The sequence below is a fragment of the Mesoplodon densirostris genome, chromosome 6, assembly GCF_025265405.1.
Source record: "Mesoplodon densirostris isolate mMesDen1 chromosome 6, mMesDen1 primary haplotype, whole genome shotgun sequence".
NCBI classification, from domain to species: domain Eukaryota; kingdom Metazoa; phylum Chordata; class Mammalia; order Artiodactyla; family Ziphiidae; genus Mesoplodon; species Mesoplodon densirostris.
Genome location: NC_082666.1, coordinates 26,718,774 through 26,745,592, shown reverse-complemented (window position 1 = coordinate 26,745,592; position 26,819 = coordinate 26,718,774). Strand labels below are relative to the sequence as shown.

The following is a 26,819-nucleotide window of genomic DNA, read 5'->3' as shown; positions in this document are numbered from 1 at the left end:
AGTAGTCATCATCATATGTTTATTGAGTGAATGAGATATGCAGTGACCTTGGGTAATTTTGTATCCCTGAAAGGCTCAGCACTCACGAGGACCTGGTGCCCAATTTTATAAAAAGTTAACAAGCTCAAGTGCAAAACAGCAAAATGCATTAGATAAAATAAGTTCTTGCCACAGGGCTAGTGCAGGGTCAGGGTGGGGAGAAGGCCTGTGGCTAGAGCAGTGAGAAAGAAAGTTGGAGCTGATTGTGCAGGGCCTTGTATGCCAAGCTAAGGAAGGGGTTTTTACTGTATCTTATAGCCAGTACAGATCCAGCAACAAATTTAAGCAGGCAAGTACGTTCATATTTAAGTTTGAGAAAGAACACTGTAGCAGCAAGTCTAGGTTATGATTAAATTGAGTCCGGTAGAGGAGAGATAATGGCCAGAACTAAGACAGTGACAGCAGAGATGGAGAGGAACAAATACAAGAGATTCCATAGGGATTTGTCATCAGCTGGATGTAGAGAGAGAACTTCCAGGAATCTAGAACTCACAATTTAGGCTTCTTCCCCTCTGAACCATGCACGAATCAGAGAATATTACAGGTGGAAGTCTTCTAATATTATCCAATCTACTCCAGGCCTCAGGCTCCTTAGCTGTGAAGAGAAGGGATGCTAGACTAGACTGAAAAACATAGTTAGGTTGCAAAACCAAAATTAGACTGCTCGTCAGCCCACTACCTTTTCCAGTTTTTCAAAAAGTGTTACAGTAGTGAGGGGGACCATAAAAGGATGAAAACTTACTTTAGACGAAATTCTGAACCTTTTATTTTTTTAAGTTAAATGGACCTAGAGAGGAAGACAGAGAATGAGCATCTAAAGCATCTCATGGAGAGCTCTTTGATGAAGTCAGTTTGTCAAGATCACATATAAAAGAAGGAAAAACTGGCATGATAAAGCCCCAAAAGAGCAAAGTGAAATATAAAAAAGTGTTTGAAATGTTAAAGCTCAGAATGAGCTTAAATTTGCAGAAAATGCTGAAGTTGCCAAGAAAGAATTAAAAACCTGAATCAGCAAAAAGAATAGAAAAGGAGTATACTGGATTAACAATCTGGAAACACAGAATAATTCAATGTTTTTTTTTTTTTCTCTGACAAGGAGGTCTAGTCTGCCTGGACAAAAATAAAATGACATAAGCAAAACTGTAAAAATGAGAAGTAAAAATCTTGTCACCTTGAATAGTTTTAGGATTCTTAGGCCCAAAATTCAGTACTGCAGAGAGCTGCTGGATGTTGCAAATGTTCTGTTAGCAACTGTTGGGAATTTCTGAGACACCATGGGGATTATAAAGTAACAGAAGACTAGAAATGGACAAACAGTATTCCAGTTTTCAAAATCAGTAGTAAAAGGGCTTTTGCTATTTTCTAAATAAAATATGAACCAAACTGAAATGTTAGTAGTCTATATTTGGGGGAATGATTTAAATAACTGCAAAGAATAACCAGTTTTTAAGCCTAATATTTAAAGACCCTGAAGACAATAAGTTGTTTTAGGACTTAAATTGTTTTATGCTGATTATAACTTTTATGTGTTCATTAAAACAGGTTGGATAGGACTGCTGCTTGGCAACTGTTTTTTAGCTGTGTTTGAATTTTTGTATGTATTTACAAGTAATAAAACTATATTTATAAAATATTTCTATATTTGAGACTTTTTACTAATTCGTCATAAATATGAACATTTTATTCAGAATCCAGATGACCAAAGTCACAAGATTTTCCGGTTTAAAGTTATTTTTTGGATTATTTAATAGTACATGACTCAGAATGGGAAGCTATATGAATCCATGTGCAGATAACTCAAACCTAGCCTTTAGCTGAAGCATCAAAGGTCCCTCTTGCACAGCACACTGGGGAAGGGCTGGCCTGCCCTTAGAGAATAGGTTTTGGAGTCACTAGAAGAGGAAAAGTGCAGCTTACAAATTGCTTCTCTAAAATGCTCCCTTTATTTCCACTCCCCACCTTGCCTAGTAAATTCCTTCTGTCCATCCTTCAATGCCCAGGATGAATTATCACTTGTGGTCCCACAGCCCTTTATTTATGTTTTAGAATACCCAGTCTAATAGAAAATTGGAAGTATATGTATCCCTTTTCCTTATCACCATGTCAATGCTCTGGAAGCAGGAACTGCTCCATCTTTGTATTTCCAGCAACCTAGAGCACTGTGATTAATAAGTCTCTGATGGGAAAAAAAAAAGCCAAATTACATAATAAATGAACAAATGAATGAATAAGGGACAAGAAAGCATCACCATAACTGGAATGGACTCAGTCATCTGTGAATCCCAATTATCTGATATCTAGTCACATTTAATCCTATACCCTAAATTGATTATGGGGTCTTAAGAGTTTTAGTCTAGAATAGATTAAAATCTTACACCAACCCAGAGATGCATAACTTTCAGAATGATACTGGAGTGCTCTTTTGGGCAGTGCAGAGTCCTGCAGAAGTGCTGGAAACTTTCCCATGAACACTACACATTTTCTGTGAGGTAGATTTGACCCCTAGCTTAGTCACTCAGCCTTGTGGAAGGACAGACTACAGTGAGTTGACAGAATGCCACATGTGGTTTACAAAACACCATACATTTACCGTTTGGCAAGCATTAGTCTACTGTTGCCAGGCTAAGGATACAACAGTGAACAAGACTGCTCCTACTGTCAGCTCTAAGTTGAGCGAAGGAGCAAAATAGACGGGTAAAAAGATGATTATAGTAAGAATGTTGTAGGTGCCATGCTGTGAGTTAACCACAGGCACCTGGAGGTGTGTGTGCAGCTGGGGGGTCAAGGGAGCCTTCCCACAAGAACTGGTTTTCTTGCCGAGGAATAGAAAGAGCTATACTTTCCTAAATTTCTCCCCTCCAGGAGAATTACATTAATAGAGGCTGTTTTTATTCTCTATTAGTATCTTACTTTAATAGCAAAGTATTGCTAGGCCTTGCTGTCCTGTTGTTTCTTTCCTAACTCGGCCACTCAGCTGAAAGATCACATACTTGCCTATCTGTGCTCTCATGTGTTTTACTTACTGGGATGAATGCCAGGGAGGAAGCTGTATGCCCACTCTCATGATGCCATGTGTAAACTTGCCTAGGGAAGACCAGATCAGTCTTGGAAGCCTGATACTATGATTGTTTTCTTGCCCTAACCATTGCCCAAGCAGAGGAATAGAGCAGGGCATCCCTGGCTATGCACATAGGGATAAAAACAAGGCCTCTCTTCTGACTTATCAGTTCTTCATAATTCTTCATATCTTCATAATGAGCATGGCTTTCTGATTTAAAATATTGTTGAATAGTCCACTTAAAAATTTTCTAGGATTAGAAGGTAAAGTCCCTGCTCTCTGGCTTCTGGAATGCAACTTCATCCCTTAAATTTTAGACTTTTGCCCAAGCTCAGTGTTCTGGCACCTTCTCTGTTTCCTGGTTCCTCGAAGATTGCTGGTAGTACTTCAGGATCACATCTACAAGTTCCCATGAACCTTAGGATGTTTTTTTTCTCTGAGCCTAGAAACTATAAATTCTTTTAAAACACAGATGCTTTTTTTTTTTTTTTTCTGGTAACCCCACACTTATTTCCACTGCCTGTGTAACTAGGGTGACCATGTAATTTTTTTCATCCAAACCAGGACATCTGAGAGTGAAAGGGAGCATTAAGTAATAATTTGACCAGGACAAGAGATGTAAATCAAGACTGTCCCAGACAAGATGAGATGTATCATCACCCTGTTCCTAACCAGATCTTATACATTTTTATGTTTGGGTAGCATTCTTAATAGAGATAAAAAAGATTTACTTTCCACCAAGCATCTGTCACCATTATATCACCATCTTAATAACTAAGCCTATTAAAAAATTTAAGAATACTTGCTATTTTTTAAATCAAGTCTCCACTCATTTTAGGTGTCTCCCTAACACTATTCTTGTAGGTACATAATTTCTCATTAATGTGCCTTTTGTTTAAACTTTGGGGAAAAATAATAGTAATAGTTACAACAGTAAGAGTAGCAACTAACATTTGTACAGTTACTATAAGCCAGGCTCCATTTAGGCACTTAACATGTATAACTTTTTAAATCTTCATGACTACCCTGTAAGATGGGTGAGGTACTAATGGGGAGGGGGATGCAAGGAGGGGAACACTAAGGAAGCCCTGAGTTGTTGGCCCCCATCCTCACCCAGATAAGAGGCAGCAATCTGTTATGAAAAATAAAACCTAGAGAGGAAAGAAAGGGAACTAACACCTATGGACTAATTCTATGGAGAATTAGTAAGTGACGAGCACTTTATTCCTTTTCATTCCTAAACTCACTGAGAGGCAGTTTGGTGGAATAAGTACATGAATCTGAGTATTAGAAAACTTGGTTCAAATCCTGTCAAATGCCTACCTCTTAACTTGAACCTTGTCCTTGCTTAATTCCAATCTCTGTTTGCCTGAGAAACCATTTAAATTCCTGCCACTATTCTGTTTCAATACTAGACCATCGGATTATAGCCTTCTTGGGTCCCTAATATTCTGAGCCCACTAACCTTATGGTAAGACAGAAAATAACACAATTTTTCCACATCATTTCTTCAGTGATTCATATCCTCTCTCTTCCAAGTCATGACTTTTAATTGGAAAAAGAGATTGAAATATCTTTACCTCCAAATTCTGAAATTTTCAATTCATGACTTCCAAGTCTTAGAGATGTTATCCAGCTTTCTTCTTTTGCTTCATTCATTCCTATGTTAATATACAAAAGTGAGGACTGAGGAAAGGTTTGATACGTCTTAGAAAGCTTTTTAACATTTCAGTACGTATCCCTGTAAACAGCAGAACACACATGCCATGACCTTATCACTCACCATCAGGGAGTCACTAATAGGGGTGTAGTTTCTTTTCCCCTTCTCATCACTGTACTTTGTGTTATAAAATACTCTTAAGAAGCAGAGGATAGGTCCCTGCCCTGTAAGAAGCTTACACTCTAGTTACAGAGGTCACACTAGCACAAATGGAAGAATTTTATACTATGAAGTTGTAAAACATTGCAGAATTAGCCCCAAGTGAAAATGGGAGCCACTGAATTGCAGTTGTCAAGAAATATTCATAGAGAGATGGAAAACTGGACCATGAAGGTCTTGGACACTAGAAGGCAAAAGTAAATTTCATGACTATTTTCTCAGTGGGTTTTCAATAAATATTTATGGAATGAATAACAGGATAGGAAGAAAGCAGGCATTCAATGTCAAGCAGGGGATCTTACAGCAGAGGCAAGAAAGCACAAATCATTTCTTACATGTGGGAAAGAAAAGCAAATATGCCAAATATACCAAGAGTCCAGGCAAATGTGAGGTTTATTACTAACTTCTCTGCCAACGAAGGCAAAACGAAGAACTCGGAGGCTTATAACAGACTCACTTGACACAAAGCAATACATTAATCCCTTTAAACAAAGAATTATTAAGTATATACAAAAATATATACATAATACATATACACATACACGTATGAAAACTACCATAGCCTGTATTTTCATCTCACCAGCTTCATCACTCACATTCAATTCCTGTTTTCTCTAAGCGCACTAAAACATGAATATTTGTTCATGTTTTGAACCCTTTGTACGACCAATTCCTCTTCCACTTGAAAGCTCACAAACCTGGTCTTCAGTCAGGCAGATTCTTCTTTATAGAGTACTGTTCAAATACCACCTGTTCCACAAAGCCTTCCCCTTCGTTTCCAGGCAGAAAGAGTCACTCCATTCTCTGTGTCCTCATATTACTTTGCTCTCCTCTTTTAGGGTACTTAACCATGTTTTACTGTGATTTACTTGCTTTGAGTATCTGAATTCATTAGCCTGAATGGTTTACATGGGTAGATCCTACAGGCCTAATATTTTTCTACGTATGGCACTGACACTCAACACACAACAGGCATTCAGTTAAATGTTTGTTGAATGAATTTATTGCATATTTCCTTATATAAGCACCACTCAGCAACATAATAAGCGAATTCAGTAAGCTTTACAGAATTTGTAGAAATTCTCAACATTGGGCCATTTTTTGTGCTGAACCTTGCTAACACCAAGGGTTTTAACAATAAAGTGGAAACATCTTTAGGGGGTTAATTAAAGTAACCTTGGTAAACATCTTTTTTAGTGATTAACCTTAATAAAAGACAATCTCAAGTACTTGAGAAATGTATGGATAACATGTATGTACTCGAGTAATTGCCTCAAATATTTATTAGTCAAGTTTCTCACAGGAGCTGGACAATGGTCCATTCAAGTCTGGAGTATCTATGCTGCTAAATTAAAATCTTCATGCTTTGGCTATCCAATGTACAGGTGACAAGACTGACATTGTTTTGGAGGTTAAGAAATTGAATGTAATTTCCTCTGAGGGGACAAAAGATTTCTTCTCCTTAGGAAACAACTTCTAGACTTGTTCAAGAGCTTAAACAAAACTCAGTTGACTAGTTTTGTAAAATGTAGTACTACAAAAATTGCTTTAGTCTGGAAAAAACGTAAACATAGTTTACTACCAGTTTGTACCTTCACCATAGAAAAAGCTTAAAATCATTCTTGTGGAATGTCTGATTTTCAGTGGCATTGTCAGATGGTTGAGTAGTGAGTCTGAAGAGACAAAGCTGGGGCCAGTATGTGGAAGGCTGAACTTTATCAGGTATTCAACAGGATCTGCTGAAAATATTTCAGCAGAAAAATGAAAGACAGTTCTTGTGGCAATGATGTGAGGAATGGCCTAAAGTTGGGGAAGATGAGGTAGGGGATGTGAAGTAATAAAGTCTTTTACTAGAGTGATGGTTATGAATATATTTAAGAAATGAACGCAACTAATATTCAAACAATTAACAAGACCCAGTAAGAGGCTAGATATAAAGAATGGAGAATCCTTGGCTAGAATGGGCGAAAGCAGCCACGCCTGAGTAAAAGCTTACTATAAGAGACAAAGCCACAAGCAAAACTCTGATCTCCTGATTCCCCATCCAGTTCTCTTTCCACTATAGCTGTTGACTGATTTGGAATGTTAAAGCTGGTCTGAAAGACCACAAGCTTCAGCGGGCAACCTGATATGGTGTAACAAACTCAGTTAAATTACTTTGTGGATTTTTTTTTTCTTAAACCATGGTTATAATTCTAGCTTTTTGGCTAACTAGCTTTAATACTAGGCAATTCATTTGCCTTTGACACCTTTTACATTTTTATATGAATTTATTTCTTTTGTTAATATTGCATAGACGTTTTTCTTGTCTCCCACAATAAATAATTTCTTTGAGGGCAGTAATATGGACTATATGTGGATCTTTTACCATTGATAGTTTACAATACCCAAGAAGTGTCTCTGTAAAATGGTGTCAAATTAATGAATATAAATAGTTGAGAACATCTTGTTAGAAACAACATGAAATGTTAATAAAAACACAAACAGAACCTGAACTGTTCACATTAATTTAGGCTAGGGGGAAGCCTCCCTACCTTTTAATAGGCCTCTGACTACTTAAAAGGAGTTTCTAGCGTTCATAAGTACCTGATAGCCACCGCCATGTTATACTTTATTATGAGAAGAAAATGTTCCATTTCCCAGGAGAACCATTTCCCCATGCTTTTCTTCATCCTTCCTCCCAAAGATTTCATGTGGCAGCAACAAAGGGCAAGGGGGACCCTGAAAATGACTTTTCCATTTTTAAGTTAACACAAAGAATGGCTTGGTTTGGCTTCTGTGACTTTCACTGGAGAAAAATGTTGTACATTTTATGTACAGCTTCTTGTGATTGATAGAGAACGCCAGTATTCAGTCCTTACTCCTGTGCAAACTACTTTAGGGCACTTACAGGCAGGCAGGCAACCCACAGAGGAAGGATTTTGGACTCGCAGAACTCTCCCTATACAGCACTCGGCTTCATTATAACCTGAAAGTTCTTGCTCCAGGAACTCTGGCCAGCACACCCCTTTTCTGGGGCTTCTTAGGTTATTGGCTCCAGCTTAGGTGGGTAGGAGAGCTAAACCAGCAGAAGAAAAGCAAAACTGAGGAAGGAAGAGAGAAGAGGTCATAAGGACAAGGGAGCATAGGACAAGGGAGCATAGGCTGTGACTGATAAACACTGAGATGGCTTTTTTAATGTGATTTGTAAAATGTCTTTAAAGGCAATTCCAAAAGAAGAGTTTCAAAAATATTCTAAGTAATACTAGCATCACTACAGTAAGTGCATGGCCTCCCAAGGGTACCATTTTAAAGGATAATCATTTGATTCTATGAGTTACGATTGTTTTAAAAAATATTAAAGTTTATTTTAAAATTCAATATAAAAAGCACTGTTTAAGTGATGGCTATGACTCACAAATATAAGGAAGTCTGTAGGATGTGTGGGTGGGATGGAAACACTATTAATTTTATAGTCTAAGGACCAAATTCAGCACTACATACTTCTGCATTGGCCACCATTAAAAACTTCGAGGCTGCTGGCCATTTGGTGAGGACACAGAAGATTTTAAGAAAAGTGCAAATGAATGGTATGTGTAATTTCAAAGCAGGCCTGCCTTACAGAATATATGGGTGTTTGGGTGAAGCAGAGTGAATAGCCCATCTCAATTTTAATATACAGAAGCAACACAGTATGAGAGTAACAGAAGTTTTTGTAGTTCAACAGACCTAGTTTACATCCTGGCTTCACCCTTTTGTAGTTGAATAACCCTCTGCAAATTATTTACCTTCTCTGAGACCCAGTTTCCTTACCTGTAAAATGCCTAGTGAAGTGCCTAGCAAAAAGAAAATACTCCATAAATATCAGTTCCTCTATAAGGGTGTTGTTTTTTTTTTTTCAAACTAAGGGTCAAAAAACCCTTTGGTAGATTATGAAATCAATTTAGTAGGTTACAACTAGAATATTTTAAAAACTGAAACAATAAAAAACATCAGAGTACACTGCACATAATGGCAAGTATTGTTCCATAATGCACATGCTGAGTTTTGATATAAATGCAGTTTTTACTGTGGATTACAACCAAAAAGTTTCAAAGTCTCTGCTCTACAGAGAAGTTCTCAGATTATTATATTAAAAAGGCTTTAGGAGTGCTGCCTTTATCCAAATGAGACCCTGTAAATTTTAAGAACTTAAAGTGTTCCTTACCTTCTAACTTGTTGCAATAAAAACAAGACATGAACCATAGAGAAGATAAATTTAATCTGATACTGTAGGGCATTAAATTCAATTTTAAGATTGGTTTCTGTGTTATACTGACTAATTTATACTTCTAAACACTTTATAGTTTATAGGTATATCATTTATAGTTGATTAAGCACATCTAGAATTTCTACAAAAAGTTGGCTATTAGGTTCTATTATGGGGAAATTAGATACAATTTCTAAATAATTTTAAATTATAAAACTTCTTAAAAGGATTGTAACTTGCCTAAGCATGAAGTCTGTTAGAGTAATATTCAAATCCTGATGAGTAGTAAAAATCAAAGGCCTATATGAGCACATACAGTGATGTCCCACACTGGCTCAGTAAAAAGGAGAGCTCCCAAAACAAACTGTGAGGGTCAATAACAGGCCTCTTTTCTCCTTCATGTCTTGAGGTAAAACCAGCCTGACAGTATAATGAGTCCCTAGTGCTGTTAAGATGGTGAGCTAGCCAATTTTAGGTTGGCAGAATAGGAATTTTAGGTTGGCTGAAGGGTAGAATACTAGAAATTACAGAATTCAACGATACAGCTGAATCTTGATATAACTGTATCTTAAATTTATAATTTTAGCTGACCAGGCCAGATTGGCTATTATTAGAACCCATGGGACTGAAGTTTAGGAATCTTGTTTTAAATTAGCGCCCTGGGCAATTCTGATCCTCATTCTGGTTTGAACGCCCTGTGTTAAAGGGACAGCAAGGATCAGAAAATATAAAAAGAAGGAGTCCAAAAGTATTTATCCCAACCTTACAGGTTGGGATAAATATCACATACCAAATACTTGATCAGAATCTGACACTTATTCAAAGTACTTGCCTTCTTGGTATTATATTAAAGATATGATGGGCCTCCCTGGTGGCGCAGTGGTTGAGAGTCCGCCTGCCGATGCAGGGGATACGGGTTCGTGCCCCGGTCTGGGAGGATCCCATATGCCGCGGAGCGGCTGGGCCCGTGAGCCATGGCCGCTGGGCCTGTGCATCCGGAGCCTGTGCTCCGCAACGGGAGGGGCCACAACGGTGAGAGGCCCGCATACCGCAAAAAGAAAAAAAAAAAAAAAAAAGATATGAGTCAGCAGGTAGCAATACTTGATGTTTTCCAGTTATTTAAGAACAATGAGAAATGGTGTGTTGCCTCATTGGAATTCACTGGTGAGAAGCAAAAAGTATGAAAGAGAAAGGTCTCTTTAGATTAGATATAGAAGTAAAAGGGAGCAATCAATAAAAGTTATTAAGAGTAAACTCAGCAAGAGAGAAGTGATAAACCATTCAACTACTTGATGAATCCATTTGGCTCCTGAGCAGAGTTCACACCTTCTGTGGTGTAGGTGCCCTTTCCTCTGTCCTCAGAAAATAAAGAATAAGGCAAAAGGTGGTTCCTTCCTATTTCAAATCAGTTGAGGGTACAGGATGAGGCTGCCTATATAATCTTAAGTTCTTTTTTTCTAAATCTAAAACTTTTCTGCTATTTGAGACAGACAGTGGGTTGGGCTGAGCCACGCTTGCTGTCAATGTCAAGTGTTGAGATTAGCACCACAAATCCTCCACCAGGACTGAGTCTTGGCATCAGGCTTTGTCCATCATCAACCTTGAATGTGAGAAAAGGCAAGCATGAATGCCATTCTTGGGAAGAAACAGCAGCTGTGCAAAGTGAAGGAATCACAGGAGATAGCAAAGCCTGGGGAAAAGGATGGTAGCAACAGAAGTGAGGTAGAAAGCTAGTTCTTAGCTCCTCCAAGTGCCAGCTTAAGAGACTTAGGGTCAAACACTCCCTTGCACGGCAAGTACATGAGCCCCCTGAAATTGTAAGATGCCCCAAGAAATGATCTGGTGTTCCCTCCTTGCTTATTTTTTAGCTCAAAGTCTAACAGTGTTGGAAGTATTTGGAAATCGACACCTCTCTTTCTCTCACTTTCTTTTTTACCTAGAGGTTACAGGAGAGGATGAACAAAGATGGCAGCCAATACCAAAAAAAAAAAAAAAAAAAAAACCCACCAAAAACAACAACAAAAAAACCAAACATTTGTTATAAAGCAGAAACTGACACATCACTGTAAAGCAATTATACTCTAATAAAGATGTTACAAAAAAAAAAAACATTATGAGAGAAGTCTGCATTACACATGGGTAGAATTCACCCCATAAGTCAAAGAACTTTTCAAAATTACAAGAGAGGGAAGGCAGAGAGGACTAGATATTTGAGGTGTTAAGAGACAGGCTGACAGAGCAAGCTTAGTGACTGGCTTTATAATTCTACCACTTGAGACTCTGTGTTCTTTATTTACAGAGAGGCAGAAAAAAAGAGTTCAGAGAAGAAGCCAGGGTCATAAATTAAGATATCTGAAAGAGAAGTTGGGCCTCTCTTTCCATTTTCTTACACTATTTGTTTCCTTCACTTGAAAATATTGTTAGACCAAATTGCAATAGGGCTCACCAAATGGACTCCATTATGCAGTTTACTCATGCACCTTGCTAGATCCTGATTTCCCTATTTGATATGAAAAGCTGCTGAACTTCCATTCTTTTCTCTGCTAAAATGCCTTAAAAATCTATATTTAGGAGATAAAGAAGCATATTTACAATATGCTTAGCCTTGGAGTCTCCAAGTCAGGGTTATGGAAGAAACTATTCTGAAAACTATCCTTCCATAACACAACATGTTCACACATCACAAGTCCTTATCAAAGTTATGGTTGGGTTTTCACATTTCCAGGTAAAAAATCTGCTCCCTGGCAGTCCTTAAACTTTACGTGACAAACACTGTACATCCTCAGTCCAGGCTCCTCAATCTCTAACATCCCCATTAACACCCCAGCAAACAATAAAATATATCCACTTATCACAGTTCAATCCCACTTGAGCATCTATAGCCACTATTTTGATATAATCATGTTCCAAAAGCTGACTGAGTGTCCAACAGCAGCAAAGGACAGACATGTTGGCGCCAGTAATATTGAAGTTTGGTTTTTAACTGCATTTTTTGTCAGTTTGGCTAGGAAGATTTGGACAGCTGGAAGTGAGCTTCTCCATCATTTTCTGTTTCTTTCTTTGTAACAATTTTCCACCTGTGAAGCCCAACACCCCACCACCAAGTGCAGCTGCAATTCCTGCCACTTTGAAGCCTGCAAGGAGGCCAATCGGACCCCCCACCACTCCTCCGATGAGTGCACCTGCCACAGGCAGAGCTGCCAGCTTGTATTTTGCAGCCTGTAAAAAAAAAAAAAAAATTCAATTTAGAAACTGAGTTGAGAATATCTCCCTGTGGTGATGTGCATTTTCCTCTCATTACTCCTGGCAATGCCTCTTTAACTCGTGGTACATAATTAACCTTAGAGATCGTTCTGGGGTCAGGGGAGGGGAGAAAATATTCCACAGGTACTACAATTGCTCCAGATCTCAGAACTTAAGAGAAATGAGCTACAAAGAGTAGACTGTTATAAATTGATTTTACTTGCAAAACAATCAATCCACTATCTAGCTGGCTTATTTAAACAGTTTCAGCAGCCACAGATACTCCCAAAGCTTTTAAATTGCAGAGATTATTTCGTGCGCATACCTGGGGTTAAAAGCAACATTCTATGGGAAACAAATGGACCCACTCCACGTGTGCTGTCACGTCCTTACAATTTTGCCCCTATTGGATTCTGGAAAGCCTCTCTATGCCTCTCCCTGAACTCCGGCAAATATCCCCTTGTAACACCAAATACCTTAAAGTAGGGCTTCAGTTTATTCTCTTTGAAAAAATTTCTCTCCCAACAGAATGAATCTTAGAGCAGAATATTACAAGAGCCATTGATTTCTTGCACTACCCATGTGTCATTTCTTCCTTATTTTCTTAATTGCTGGTTCCCTCAACATTAAAGAGAGCAGATCAATTGGGTTAATACTAGGGATTCCTGAGAGCCAGAGTACCATTGATTTGTCAGCAGGAGCAGAATCTTACCTTCCCCAAGTTTTTGGTTCCCTCTTCAACGTTCACAGCAGCACTGTTGACATGGTCTTCAACGCTGTCAATCTTCTCCTGCTGAGACTAGATGCAAAGGAATTATGAGTGAGCGTTCCTGCTGGGGAGCAGCAGTCAGCCAATACACACTACTTTAATTCCTGTAATCAGAGCCCTGGGTACTGCAGCCTTGCAGTCTTAATAGCATCTGATAAACGATGTCGAAAGTACAAATTCACTCATATGAAAAAAAGAGGGTGACTTAATTATTAGATAAGAAGAGGGTGGCACCTTTATAGAAAAAGGCATCTCACACTAAAATTCAATCAAACATACAAACATATTATTCTCCAAATGAATTTACTTTCCAGGAGGAAAAATATCTAAATAAGTATTTACATGTCATGTTGGGTTTTACAGAAAAAAACAAAAACAAAATCAAACCAAAAAGCCTTTCTAACTTACTTTCTTTGAAGATTCAGTTTAAAACAGGCAAATTTCCTTAGGAGTTAAATGCCCTTGATCCAATAAACACAAATTATTATATTTTAGGAATAAGAATATGGCTTGATCTGCCATGAAACTGTTCCACCTGTGATATGCACTAGGGAGTAGTAAATGAATTTACTGTCCCATGTTATACACCTGTACACTTTAATACATTTTAAAATCGTGACAAGTTAAAATGTTTCAGATCCAACATATTAATAAAGCATTCTACATAAAAAGGCAACACCTGTGCTGACACAACAGAAACTCATGGAATCTCTGGGTAGAAGGAATGTTTAGATCATTGAGTGCAATTTTCCCCTCAGCTGTGTGAAGCCTCACTACACTTCCGACAAGTGGCTACTGAATCTCTGCTCAAACACCTCCAGTGACAGGAACTCACTACTTGACACAGGAACACACTTTTATCTATTTAAAAAAATTTTTATTTTATTTTATTTATTTATTTTTGGCTGTGTTGGGTCTTTGCTGCTGTGCGCAGGCTTTCTCTAGTTGCGGTGAGGGGGGGCTACTCTTTGTTGCGGTGCAAGGGCTTCTCATCACAGTGGCTTTTCTTGTTGTGGAGCATGGGCTCTAGGCATGCGGGCTTCAGTAGCTGTGGCACACGGGCTCAGTAGTTGTGGCTCACGGGCTCTAGAGCACAGGCTCAGTAGCTGTGGTGCATGGGCTTAGTTGCTCCGTGGCATGTGGAATCTTCCCGGACCAGGGCTCGAACCTGTGTCCCCTGCATTGGCAGGTGGATTCTTAACCACTGCGCCACAGGGAAGTCCCACACTCCCATTTTTTTTTTTTTTTTCTTTTTGCGGTATGCGGGCCTCTCACTGTTGTGGCCTCTCCCGTTGCGGAGCACAGGCTCCGGATGCGCAGGCTCAGCGGCCATGGCTCACGGGCCCAGCCGCTCCGCGGCATATGGGATCCTCCCAGACCGGGGCACGAACCCGTATCCCCTGCATCGGCAGGCGGACTCTCAACCACTGCGCCACCAGGGAGGCCCCCACACTCCCATTTTTAAATCAACTTATTTATATGGAATTTACATATGATAATACGCACCCAATTTTTAGGGCACATACTTTGATTAGTTCTGACAATGTATAAACCCACGTAACCACAATCACATCAATATATACACTATTTAGTTTTTGTTTTTTTTAATTCACAGAAAAAAGAAGAGAATCCCTCTTTGATCCCAGCTAAATTTCAACTTCTACAATGACTGTTAAATAATTCAACTTTAATCCTGAAGTATTTGATTGCCCTTATATAACTGACCTCTTCATTTATACTGAAGCGATTATAACTAACACACTGTTCTAATTCCAATCATTTCATTTGAGAACATGAAACGCAAACAACACATCTAATTTTTCTCCACAGTTGCTTCCTATCAGTATCAATGACATTCTTTCCCTTCTCATATCCTTTTCACTACTGGAGCTTTACATGGTATACCTTCATTCCCATATTCTCCACTACTATCTTGACATCTCTAACACAATCCCTAAAAAAGTTCTTTATCAGTTTTCCTTCCAACATCTCTGTCCGAGCAAATACAACAGTGGTTCTCATGCATGAGTGTGCACCAGAATCACCTGGAGGACTTCTCAAAACACAGGTTGCTGGGCCCCATCCCCAGAGTTTCTGATTTAGCAGGCTTGGGATGAGGCCTGAGAATTTGCATTTCTAATGAGTTCCCAGGTGATGCTGATGGTGCAACTCCATGATTCTCATACTTTAAAAACCACTAGTATCTATACACCATAGGATTAAGGGCACAACCATTGGTCAGATGTCCTGTGTTCAAACCCCAGCACTATCACTGTACGCCCTTGGACAAATTACTCAAGCTCTCTACCTGTCAATATTCTTATCTGCCAACTGAGGATAATGATACTTACACCTCACAGAGCTGAACTGAGAATAAAATGAGACAGTGTCTGTACAGTATGAGGGTAAAAATTTGAAAAGTCATTGTCTTCCCAAGAAAGCTTAACTCCCATCTTTTCTATCAAAAAATATATCAGTTTTTCCTGTGATGCTTGAAAATTTCTGGGGCACTAAAACATTAAATCTCTCCTAGCATTCACTCATTCATTCATTCAATTTTTATTTTCCTCAGACAATAAAACTTCTTTTATGTTAGCTTTCTTTTTCCAACCCAAAGAGGCATCAAGTGCCAGTGCTTATAATATTCAGCTTGTCTTGATTTCTGTCATTATTTCTATTTGGGACACCCCCAACACTTTCAGTTCTTGCCGGAAAGTCTATGATAGCAGATAAATCACAGGTATAAAACATCAACCTTCATATCTTGACTAGTTGAGGAGTAGAGGGAAAAGCCAACATGTCTCCTTTCTCTCAGCCCCAAAATAATTCTGCCACGATGGTACAGGCTGCCAGGATTATTGCCATTTCTATACTCCAAGAGTGATTTCAAGACCTCAAGAGAAAAAATTTTTAATGCTTTTTTCTAAAACGGTTGGATACTGAAGCTCTATGACCTTTTTTCAATAAAGTGAAATTCAAAAAAGTTTTTAATATTTTTTTCCAAGGGCATGGAGTCAAGATGGCAGCATGGGAGGATGCGGAGTTCACATCTTCCCACAACTAGGGCACCTGCTGGATGCTGGTGGGGGACCTTGAAGCCCAAGGAGATGGGAGGAACCCCCAAGTGACTGGGTAGGATGTGGGGGGGAGTGAGGGGGGAGGAGAAGTGGAGGCTGGGCAGGACCGGTGCCCCTGAGGGGTGGCTGGGTGAGGGGAGGGGTTCCCACGCCTGGAGGGACCCTCAGGGGCTTGGAAGACCAGGGGAGGCGCGGTGGGCATTTCCCCTACCCACTTGGGCCCTGGGAAGCCTGCTGGGTTCCTGAGCCTGGTCCTCTGCCTTCTGGGGCCCCCTCCAGCCACATGGGTCCTAGGGGTGTGGTAGGGAGGGAGGGGGGGAGAAGAGGAGGAGAGGTGGACAGTCGACAGGGAATCCTCTGGGACCAGAGGATCAGGGGAAGCGCTGCAGGCATTTCCCCTGCCCACTCGGCCCTGGGAAGCCTGCTGAGCTTCCACGTCTGGTTCCCTGCCTTCTGGGGCCACCCTCTGGCCACATGGGTCCTAGGGGCATAGGAGTGGGGGGGAAGAAGAGAGGCTAACAGGGAGGGACACTCTGGGATTGGAGGATGGGGGAACACGCCTAGCGTATCCCCGACCCACTCGGGCCCAGGGATCCTGCTGGGGTCCCAGACCTGGTCCCCTGCCCTCCAAGGCTAGAGGCACTCCTGGGCCCCTCCTTTTCCAGCCCTGTGGGCCCTAAACATAGGTCCCGCCCACCACCTAAACCCCGCCCCTGCCTAAGCCCCATGCCCCACAGCCAAGGCCTTTTCTGGCTTTTTTTTTTTCTCCTCTTTTTTGCTATTGTGGTTGTTTTACCTTCTGGTTGTTGTTTCATCTATATATATTTTTTTGATACATTTATTTATTTTATTATTTTTGGCTGCGTTGGGTCTTTGTTGCTGCACGTGGGCTTTCTCTAGCTGTGGCGAGCAGGGGCTACTCTTTGTTGCAGTGCGCGTGGTTCTCATTGTAGTGGCTTTTCTTGTTGTGGAGCAGGGGCTCTAGGCACACTGGCTTCAGTAGTTGTGGTGCATGGGCTGAGCAGTTGTGCCTCGTAGGATCTAGAGCACAGGCTCAGTAGTTGTGGCGCATGGGCTTAGTTGCTCCGTGGCATGTGGGATCTTCCTGGGCCAGGGCTTGAACCTGTGTCCCCTGCACTGGCAGGTAGATTCCTAACCACTGCACCACCAGGGAAGTCCCTCATCTATATTTTTATATTTTTATTTTTTCTAACATATCTGTTAGTTTTCTAATTTATTTTATTTTTTACTCTTTGTTATTGTTCTGCTCCTTTTTTTTTTTTGCCACCCTGCACGTCTTGCGGGATCTAGGTTCACAAGCCGGGGGTCAGACCTGAGCTCCTGTGGTGGGACCTCTGAGTCCGAACCAGTGGACTAACAGAGAACCTCAGACCCCAGGGAATATTCAACAGAGTGAGGTATCCCAGAGGTCCTCATCTTGGCACCAAGACCCAGCTCTACCCAACAGCCTACAAACTCCAGTGCTGGAAGCCTCAGGCCAAACAACCAGTAAGACAGGAACACAATCCCACCTGTCAAAAAAAAAAAGCGATGACAAATATATGTCACAGATGAAGGAACAAGGAAAAACCTACAAGACCAAATAAATGAAGAGGAAATAGGCAACCTACCTGAAAAAGGATTCAGAGTAATGATAGTAAAGATGATCCAGAATCTCTGAAATAGAATGGAGGTATGGATCGAGAAAATACAAGAAATGTTTAACAAAGATCTAGAAGAACTAAAGAACAAACAAACAGAGATGAACAACACAATAACTGAAATGAAAAATACACTAGAAGGAATCAAAAACAGAATAACTGCGGCAGAAGAACGAATAAGTGAGCTGGAAGACAGATTGGTAGAAATAACTGCTGAGGAGCAGAATAAAGAAAAAAGAATGAAAAGAATTGAAGACAATCTCAGAGACCTCTGGGACAGCACTAAACACACCAACATTTGAATTATAGAGGAGCCAGAAGAAGAAGAGAAAAAGAAAGGGTCTAAGAAAATATTCAAAGAGATTATAGTGGAAAGCTTCCCTAACATGGGAAAGGAAATAGCCACCTAAGTCCAGGAACTGCAGAGAGTCCCATACAGGATAAACCCTAGGAGAAACACACCAAGACACATATTAAACAAACAAACAAAAATTAAATTCAAAGAAAAATATTAAAAGCAACAAGGGAAAAGCAAAATATAACATACAAAGGAATCCCCCTAAGGTTACCAGCTGATTTTTCAGCAGAAACTCTGCAGGCCAGAACGGAGTGGCAGGATATACTTAAAGTGATGAAACAGAAAAACATACAACCAAGATTACTCTACCCAGCAAGGATCTCATTCAGATTTGACGGAGAAATCAAAAGCTTTACAGAGAAGCAAAAGCTAAGCGAATTCAGCACCACAAAACCAGCTTTACAAATGCTAAAGGAACTTCTCTAGGCAGGAAACACAAGAGAAGAAAAAGACCCACAAAAATAACACCAAAACAATTAAGAAAGTGGTAATAGGAACATACATTCAATAATAACCTTGAATGTAAATGGACTAAATGCTCCAACCAAAAGACACAGACTGGCTGAATGGATACAAAAATAAGACCCATATATATGCTGTCTACAAGAGACCTGCTTCACACCTAGGGACACATACAGAATGAAAGTGAAGGCATGGAAAAAGATATTCTATGCAAATGGAAATCAAAAGAAAGCAGGAGGAGCAATACTTGTATCAGATAAAATAGACTTTAAAATAAAGACTGTTACAAGAGAGAAGGAAGGACACTACATAATGATCAAGGGATCAATCCAAGAAGAAGATATAACAATTACAAATATTTATGCACCCAACACAGGAGCACCTCAATACATGAGGCAAACGCTAACAACCATAAAAGGGGAAATTCACAGTAACACAATAAGAGTAGGGGACTTCAACACTCCACTTACACCAATGGACAGAGCATCCAGACAGAAAATAAATAAGGAAACACAAGCTTTAAATGACACAATACACCAGATAGATTTAATAGATATTTATAGGACATTCCACCTGAAAGTGGCAGAATACACTTTCTTCTCAAGTGCACATGGAACATTCTCCAGGATAGACCACATCTTGGGCCACAAATCAAGCCTTGGAAAATTTAAGAAAACTGAAATCGTATCAAGCATCTTTTCTGACCACAATACTATGGATTAGAAATTAGTTACAGGAAAAAAACTATAAAAACCACAAATACATGGAGGCTAAACAGTGCACTACTGAATAACCAAGAGGTCACTGAAGAAATCAAAGAGGAAATTTTAAAAATACATAGAAACAAATGACAATGAAAACACAACAACCCAAAACCTATGGGACTCAACAAAAGCAGTTCTAAGAAGGAAGTTTACAGCAATTCAATCTCACCTCAATAAACAAGAAAAATCTCAAATAAACAATGTAAACTTACACGTAAAGCAACTAGAGAAAAAAGAACAAAGAAAACCCAACGTCAGTAGAAGGAAAGAAATCATAAAGGTCAGAGCAGAAATAAATGAAATAGAAACAAAGAGAACAACAGCAAAGATCAATAAAACTAAAAGTTGGTTCTTCGAGAAGATCAACAAAATTGATAAACCTTTAGCCAGACTCATCAAGAAAAAAAGGGAGAGGACGCAAATCAATAAAATTATAAATGAAAAAAGGAGAAATCACAGACAATGCAGAAATACAAAGGATTATAAGAGACTACTACAAACAACTATATGCCAATAAAATGGACAACCTGGAAGAAATGGACAAATTCTTGAAAAGGTACAATTTTCTAACACTGAACCAGGAAGAATTAGAAAATATAAACAGACCAATCACAAGTAATGAAATTAAAACTGTTATTAAATCTTCCAACAAAGTCCAGGACCAGATGGCATCACAGGTGAATTCTATCAAACATTTAGAGAAGAGCTAACACCCATCCTTCTCAAACTCTTCCAAAACATTGCAGAGTGAGGAACATTCCCAAATTCGTTCTATGAGGCCACCATCACCCTCATACCAAAACCAGACAAAGATATCACAAAAAAAGAAAATTACAGACCACTATCACTGATGAACATAGATGCAAAAATCCTCAACAAAATACTAGCAAACAGAATACAACAACACATTAAAAGAATCATACACCATGATCAAGTGGGGTTTATCCCAGGAACGCAAGGATTTTTCAATATATGCAAATCAATCAATGTGCTACACCATATTAACAAATTAAGGAATAAAAAAACATGTGATCATCTCAATACATGCAGAAAAAGCTTTTGACAAAACTCAACACTTATTTATGTTAAAAACTCTCCACAAAATGGGCATAGAGGTAACCGACCTCAACATAATATAGGCCATGTATGACAAACACACAGCAAACATCATTCTCAATCGTGAAAAATTGAAAGCATTTCCACTAAGCTCAGGAACAAGACAAGGATGTCACACTCGCCACTCTTATTCAACATAGTTTTCGAAGTCCTAGCCAAGGCACTCAGAAAAGAAAAAGAAATAAAAGGAATACCAATTGGAAAAGAAGAAGTAAAACTGTCACTGTTTGCAGATGACATGATACTATACATAGAAAATCCTAAAGATGCCACCAGAAAACTATCAGAACTAATCAATGAATTTGGTAAGGTTGCAGGATACAAAATTAATGCACAGAAATCTCTTGCATTCCTATACACCAACAATGAAAAATCAGAGAGAAATTAAGGAAACAGTCCAATTTACCATCGCAATAAAAAAATAAAATACCTAGGAACAAACCTACCTAAGGAGGCAAAAGACCTGTACTCAGAAAACTATAAAACACTGATGAGGGGCTTCCCTGGTGGCGTAGTGGTTGAGAGTCTGCCTGCCGATGCAGGGGACACGGGTTTGTGCCCTGATCTGGGAAGATCCCACATGCCGCGGAGCAGCTGGGCCCGTGAGCCATGGCTGCTGAGCCTGTGCATCCGGAGCCTGTGCTCCACAACGGGAGAGGCCACAACAGTGAGAGGCCCACGTACCACAAAAAAAAAAAAAAAAAAAGAAATCAAAGATGACATAAACAGATGAAGAAATATACCATGTTCTTGTATTGGAAGAATCAATATCATGAAAATGACTATACTACCCAAAGCAATCTACACACTCAATGCAATCCCTATCAAATTACCAATGGCTGGGCTTCCCTGGTGGCGCAGTGGTTGAGAGTCCGCCTGCCGATGCAGGGGACACAGGTTCATGCCCCAGTCTGGGAAGATCCCACATGCCGCAGAGCGGCTGGGCCTGTGAGCCATGGCTGCTGAGCCTGTGCATCCGGAGCCTGTGCTCCGCAAAGGGAGAGGCCACAACAGTGAGAGGCCCGCGTACCGCAAAAACAACAACAACAACAACAAATTACCAATGGCATTCTTGAGAATGCCAAATAGCCAAAGCAATCTTGAGAAAGAAAAACGGAGCTGGAGGAATCAGCTCCCTGACTTCAAACTATACTATGAAGTAGCAATAATCAAGACAGTATGGTACTGGCACAAAAACAAAAATATAGATCAATGGTACAGGATAGAAAGCCCAGAGATAAACCTACACACGTACTGGCACCTAATTTATGACAAAGGAGACAAGAACATAAAATGGAGAAAAGACAGCCTCTTCCATAAGTGGTGTTGGGAAAACTGGACAGATACGTGCAAAAGAATGAAATTAGAACACTACCTAATACCATACACAAAAATAAACTCAAAATGGATTAAAGACCTAAATATAAGACCGGACACTATAAAACTCTTAGAAGAAAACATAGGAAACATTCTTTGACAAAAACCACAACAAGATCTTTTTTGACCCACTTCTTAGAGTAATGAAAATAAAAACAAAAATAAACAAATAGGACCTAATGAAACTTAAAAGCTTTTGCACAGCAAAGGAAACCATAAACAAGACAAAAAGACAACCCTCAGAATGGGAGAAAACATTTGCAAATGAAGCAACTGACAAAGGATTAATCTCCAAAATATACAAACAGCTCATGGAGCTCAATATGAAAAAAAACCAAACAACCCAATTAAAAAATGGGCAGAAGACCTAAACAGACTTTTCACCAAAGAAGACATACAGATGCTCAACATCACTAATTATTAGAGAAATGCAAATCAAAACTATAATGAGGTATCACCTCACACCAGTCAGAATGGCCATCATCAAAAGATCTACAGGGCTTCCCTGGTGGCGCAGTGGTTGAGAGTCCGCCTGCCGATGCAGGGGATGCAGGTTCGTGCCCCGGTTTGGGAGGATCCCACGTGCCGCGGAGCGGCTGGGTCCATGCGCCATGGCCGCTGAGCCTGCGTGTCCGGAGCCTGTGCTCCGCGACGGGAGAGGCCACAGCAGTGAGAAGCCCGCGTACCACAAAAAAAAAAAGATCTACAAACAATAAATGGAGAACAGTATGGAGGTTCCTTAAAAAACTAAAAATAGAACTACCATATGACCCAGCAATCCCACTACTGGGCATATACCCTAAGAGAACCATAATTCAAAAGGACACACGTGCCCCAGTGTTCATTGTAGCACTATTTACAATAGCCAGGACATGGAAACAACCTAAATGTCCAACGACAGACAAATGGATAAAGAAGATATGGTACATATATACAATGGAATATTACTCAGCCATAAAAATGAACGAAATTGGGTCATTTGTAGAGATGTGAATGGACCTAGAGTCTGTCATACAGAGCGAAGTAAGCCAGAAAAACAAACACCGTATATTAACACATATATGTGAAAGCTAGAAAACTGGTACAGATGAACCTATATACAGGGCAGGAATAGAGATGCAGACATAAGAGAATGGACATGTGGACACAGGCGGGAAGGAGAGGGTGGGACGAATTGGGAGATTAGGATTGACATATATACACTACTATGCATAAAATAGATGGCTAATGGGAACATGCTATAATGCACAGGAAGCTCAGCTTGGTGTTCTGTGATGACCTAGACGTGTGGGATGGCGGAGGGGTGAGGGTGGGTTGGAGGGAGGTCCAAGAGGGAGGGGATATAGGTATACATATAGCTGATTCACTTCACTGTACAGCAGAAACTAACACAACATTGTAAAGCAATTATACTCCAATAAAAAAAAATTTTTTTCCACAAAAATCCTTTGGAATAATTGGAGAAAGGACCACAAAACAAAATGAAGCCTGAGATCACTGATTATTTGAACTGTAATATTCCCCATCACCGCAATCACCAGTACTTGATAAAGTCTATCTCACCCTGGACAATAGTCCACACCTGTAAGGACATATTTACTGATATCAGGAAGCTTGCTTAAATAATGGCATGGAGGTAAAGCAAAGCACAGACCAGCCCCTCTCCCGGGATCAACCAACAGTTGGCCCTCTTTCTTTTTATACCTTCTTCTTCCCCTATTTTGCTTGATTTGAATCTCAAATTTTGCCCATATCTTCAAATTCTATTCCTTGAGTAAGGAGGACTCAGTGATATAGTTAGACAATTACAGTTAGGCAGCAAATTGGTGTCAGAGTTGTCTATCACTGTCCATAGAATGCCAAACTAGACTCCATTCAGAGCTGAATCTGGTCACCACTTGTCCACTATGACCTTGGCCCTTTATGCTGGGCCAAACCATACACACATAACTTTATCCTGGTACAGCACACCAAGCTCCTAACAACACTGGCAGCTCAGAAGCCTACACATCACTATCTACGAGCCTTCCCTTTTTGCTTCTGATTTGCTTATGTTTGCTTTCATCTCCTAGGCCTCCCAAATCTGACAACAATTAAACTTCCTTTTTAACATTTGGCACCTCATATATGCTCTCAACATCCCTTTAACAATGAGTTAAAACCATTTATGAGGGACACTGTAGTTTTCTCAAACTAGAGTAATATACAGACTTTTCCCTTTTTAAAGGAAAACAATTCTCGAAATACTCTAAGAATAGGTCCATGGATTTTAAGAAACACTGAATTAGGTTTCCTTGTCTGCCTGAAAAAAATAACAGAATCTTAATAAGCAGTTATAGGAGCACCTAAGAGACTGAAAAAAATGTGATTTATTAATATTTGTCAAGTAGAATGCAATTTAGGCATTTGAAGTCAAAACTAATGAAGAATTGTTTTTCCCTTGCTGGTAGTTGTGCAGTTTAATCAATGTGCTTGGAAAGCTACAGGTTTAAGATGCTAATGCCAAAATTCCAGGTATGTTCCTTTATTCTTCACTCTCTAAATTCCAGCCAGCTTTCAAGGCCAGCTTTAGTCTTAGATCCCAACCAATTGAGCTATCTTGGTTCTGAACTCCAAAGATACATAATCTATATGCCTTAATTAACATGCAATCATATACAGAGAAAAGCCCAGAAACAAACACACAAACACTATGATATACAGGCAGAGTATACTGTCCTACAGTAGGCAATAAACAGAGTAGGTAAGTATGGTGTTGACATTAGGAGATTTTAGTAATAGGAAAGGGACTATAGGAACCATAGTACTAAAATGTCTAAAGGTATTGGTGGTGGCAAAGCAGAATACCAAGCAAAGAGGGAATCTAATAAGGGAGGGACAAAAGAAAGAATGCAGTGGGTCAGTGTGGTAGGGAATGGAGTGGGAAATAACAGAAAATATCTCATGGAGTCTTCCCACCAACTTACAAAGCTAGTGTTGTTAACATCCTCAAGGTCGCATTGGTAATAAATGGAGGAATCTGATCTAATCTATTACAACCCAGTTTTTATGCATTGGGACTAAAACTTGATTATAAAAGCCATAAGGAATAAGACAAAAGGTAGAGACAAAACTGGACTAGTAGCAGTGGTGATGTGCTGTTGAGCGAATGGCCCAGAGTTCTTCTAATTCCCCTTGACTAGAAATAGGGCTGGTTCCACAGATACAGGAATAGAAGAGGGCACTTGAGCAATAAGGTTGAAGAAAAAAAGCAGGGTGCCTAGTAGATATTAATTTATTGACATTTATTGGACCACATGTGGATCTCTCAATGGCTTTGCAAGTACTTTTTTATTGTGGTAAAATATATATATAAAATTAACAATTTTTAAGTGTACAATTCAGTGGCATTAAGTACATTCACAATGTTGTGTAACTATCTTGACTAAACCATAGGTTCTTTTTTTATACTATTCTCTATTCTTCATTGAGTTTGGCACAGTGTTATGCACATAGAAAGCACTCCATAAATACATGGTTAATTAGCGTAGATACTATCATGACCATGTGACGATAATGAGAGGATGTGGTCACTCTTGTTACGTTCCCAAATCATATGGTGTCTAAATGGAGTTTCTGTTGAGTGCTTGACAATGTGGTCATGAGAACTCACTCACCCTGGGAACAGTAATCAGGGGTTCTCCCTTGAGCTTTTGCCTAATAGCATTCTGTCTCATGTCCTTACACAGACTATTATAAATAGGACATTTGTATACAGCCATGGCTATACCCAAAGTTTTCCTGCAAAAATCTTCCTCAGATTAGGGTTTAGGAGCTGCTTACATAATGTAATCAGAAATACAACTTGTTAAATGGCCACAAACCCTTAATTTCCCTTTCACATGCCTATTCCATTGGAAGAGAAATGTATTCCTTTTGAATGAGAAGAACTCTGTACATGTTTAGATTGTTTTTTATATCAACTTTGAGGTATAATTTACATACACTGTAACTTATCCATTTTATCGTGTACATATCTATGACTTTTGGCAAATGTAAATATTTGTGTAACGATACAGATTTTACAAACTATGTACAGATTTTACAAACTGCATTAGATCAGATTATGATCAGATTATGAGTTACAATAATTGAATAAATCTTGATTGTAAAAACAACATATTTTGGGATTTATATTGTACTATTTATATTTATATATTTATATTGTACTATTCCCTTTTATATGCAAATATATTAACACACTATATATATTCAGAAATTTCAAACATTTTGCTGCTTCTGATTTAGAAGCATTAAAAAAAGGAAAACGCTTTTAACAATTTACTGTACTCAATTTTAGGCATTACATTTCAAGAAAAAAATCCACAAACCAGAAAACAAGCAGAGTGAGTCGCTAGTACTGAAAAGCTGAGAAATCATATTCTAGAAAGAACACATTAGAGAATCAAGGGTTCTTAAGAGAAGAAAATATGCTGAGGTGTGGTAGGGTTAGGAAGGATAATGTTGATCTCAAAGAAGTGAAAAACTTTTTGTTTTTTTTCCCCTCTCCTTTATGGTTTATTACAGGATATTGAATATAGTTCCCTGTGCTATACAGGGAACTATATTCAATAGGACCTTGTTGTTTATCCATTCTATATATAATTTGCATCTGCTAATTCCAAATTCCCAATCCATCCCTCCCTAGCCCCACTTCTGCCTTGGCAATCACAAGTCTGTTCTCTCTGTCTGTGAGTCTGTTTCTGTTGATTCCACATATAAGTGACATCATATGGTATCTTTCTCTTT

The 26,819-nt window shown here is 39.3% G+C and overlaps 1 protein-coding gene across 4 annotated transcripts in view; it reads right to left on the bottom strand.

Annotated features, from left to right (window-relative positions):
• Positions 1 to 5,360: 5,360 nt before the first annotated feature.
• The window catches only part of STX17 (syntaxin 17), a 93,700-nt gene continuing 72,241 nt past the window's right edge, over positions 5,361 to 26,819 (bottom strand). For all 4 annotated transcript variants that reach the window (XM_060101224.1, XM_060101226.1, XM_060101223.1 and 1 more), the window contains exons 7-8: positions 13,160 to 13,246; positions 5,361 to 12,423 (exon numbers count right to left, since the gene is read on the bottom strand). In XM_060101224.1, coding sequence (XP_059957207.1) covers positions 12,184 to 12,423; positions 13,160 to 13,246 — 327 coding nt within the window. In that variant the 3' untranslated portion in view covers positions 5,361 to 12,183. The remainder of the gene's footprint in view (positions 12,424 to 13,159; positions 13,247 to 26,819) is intronic.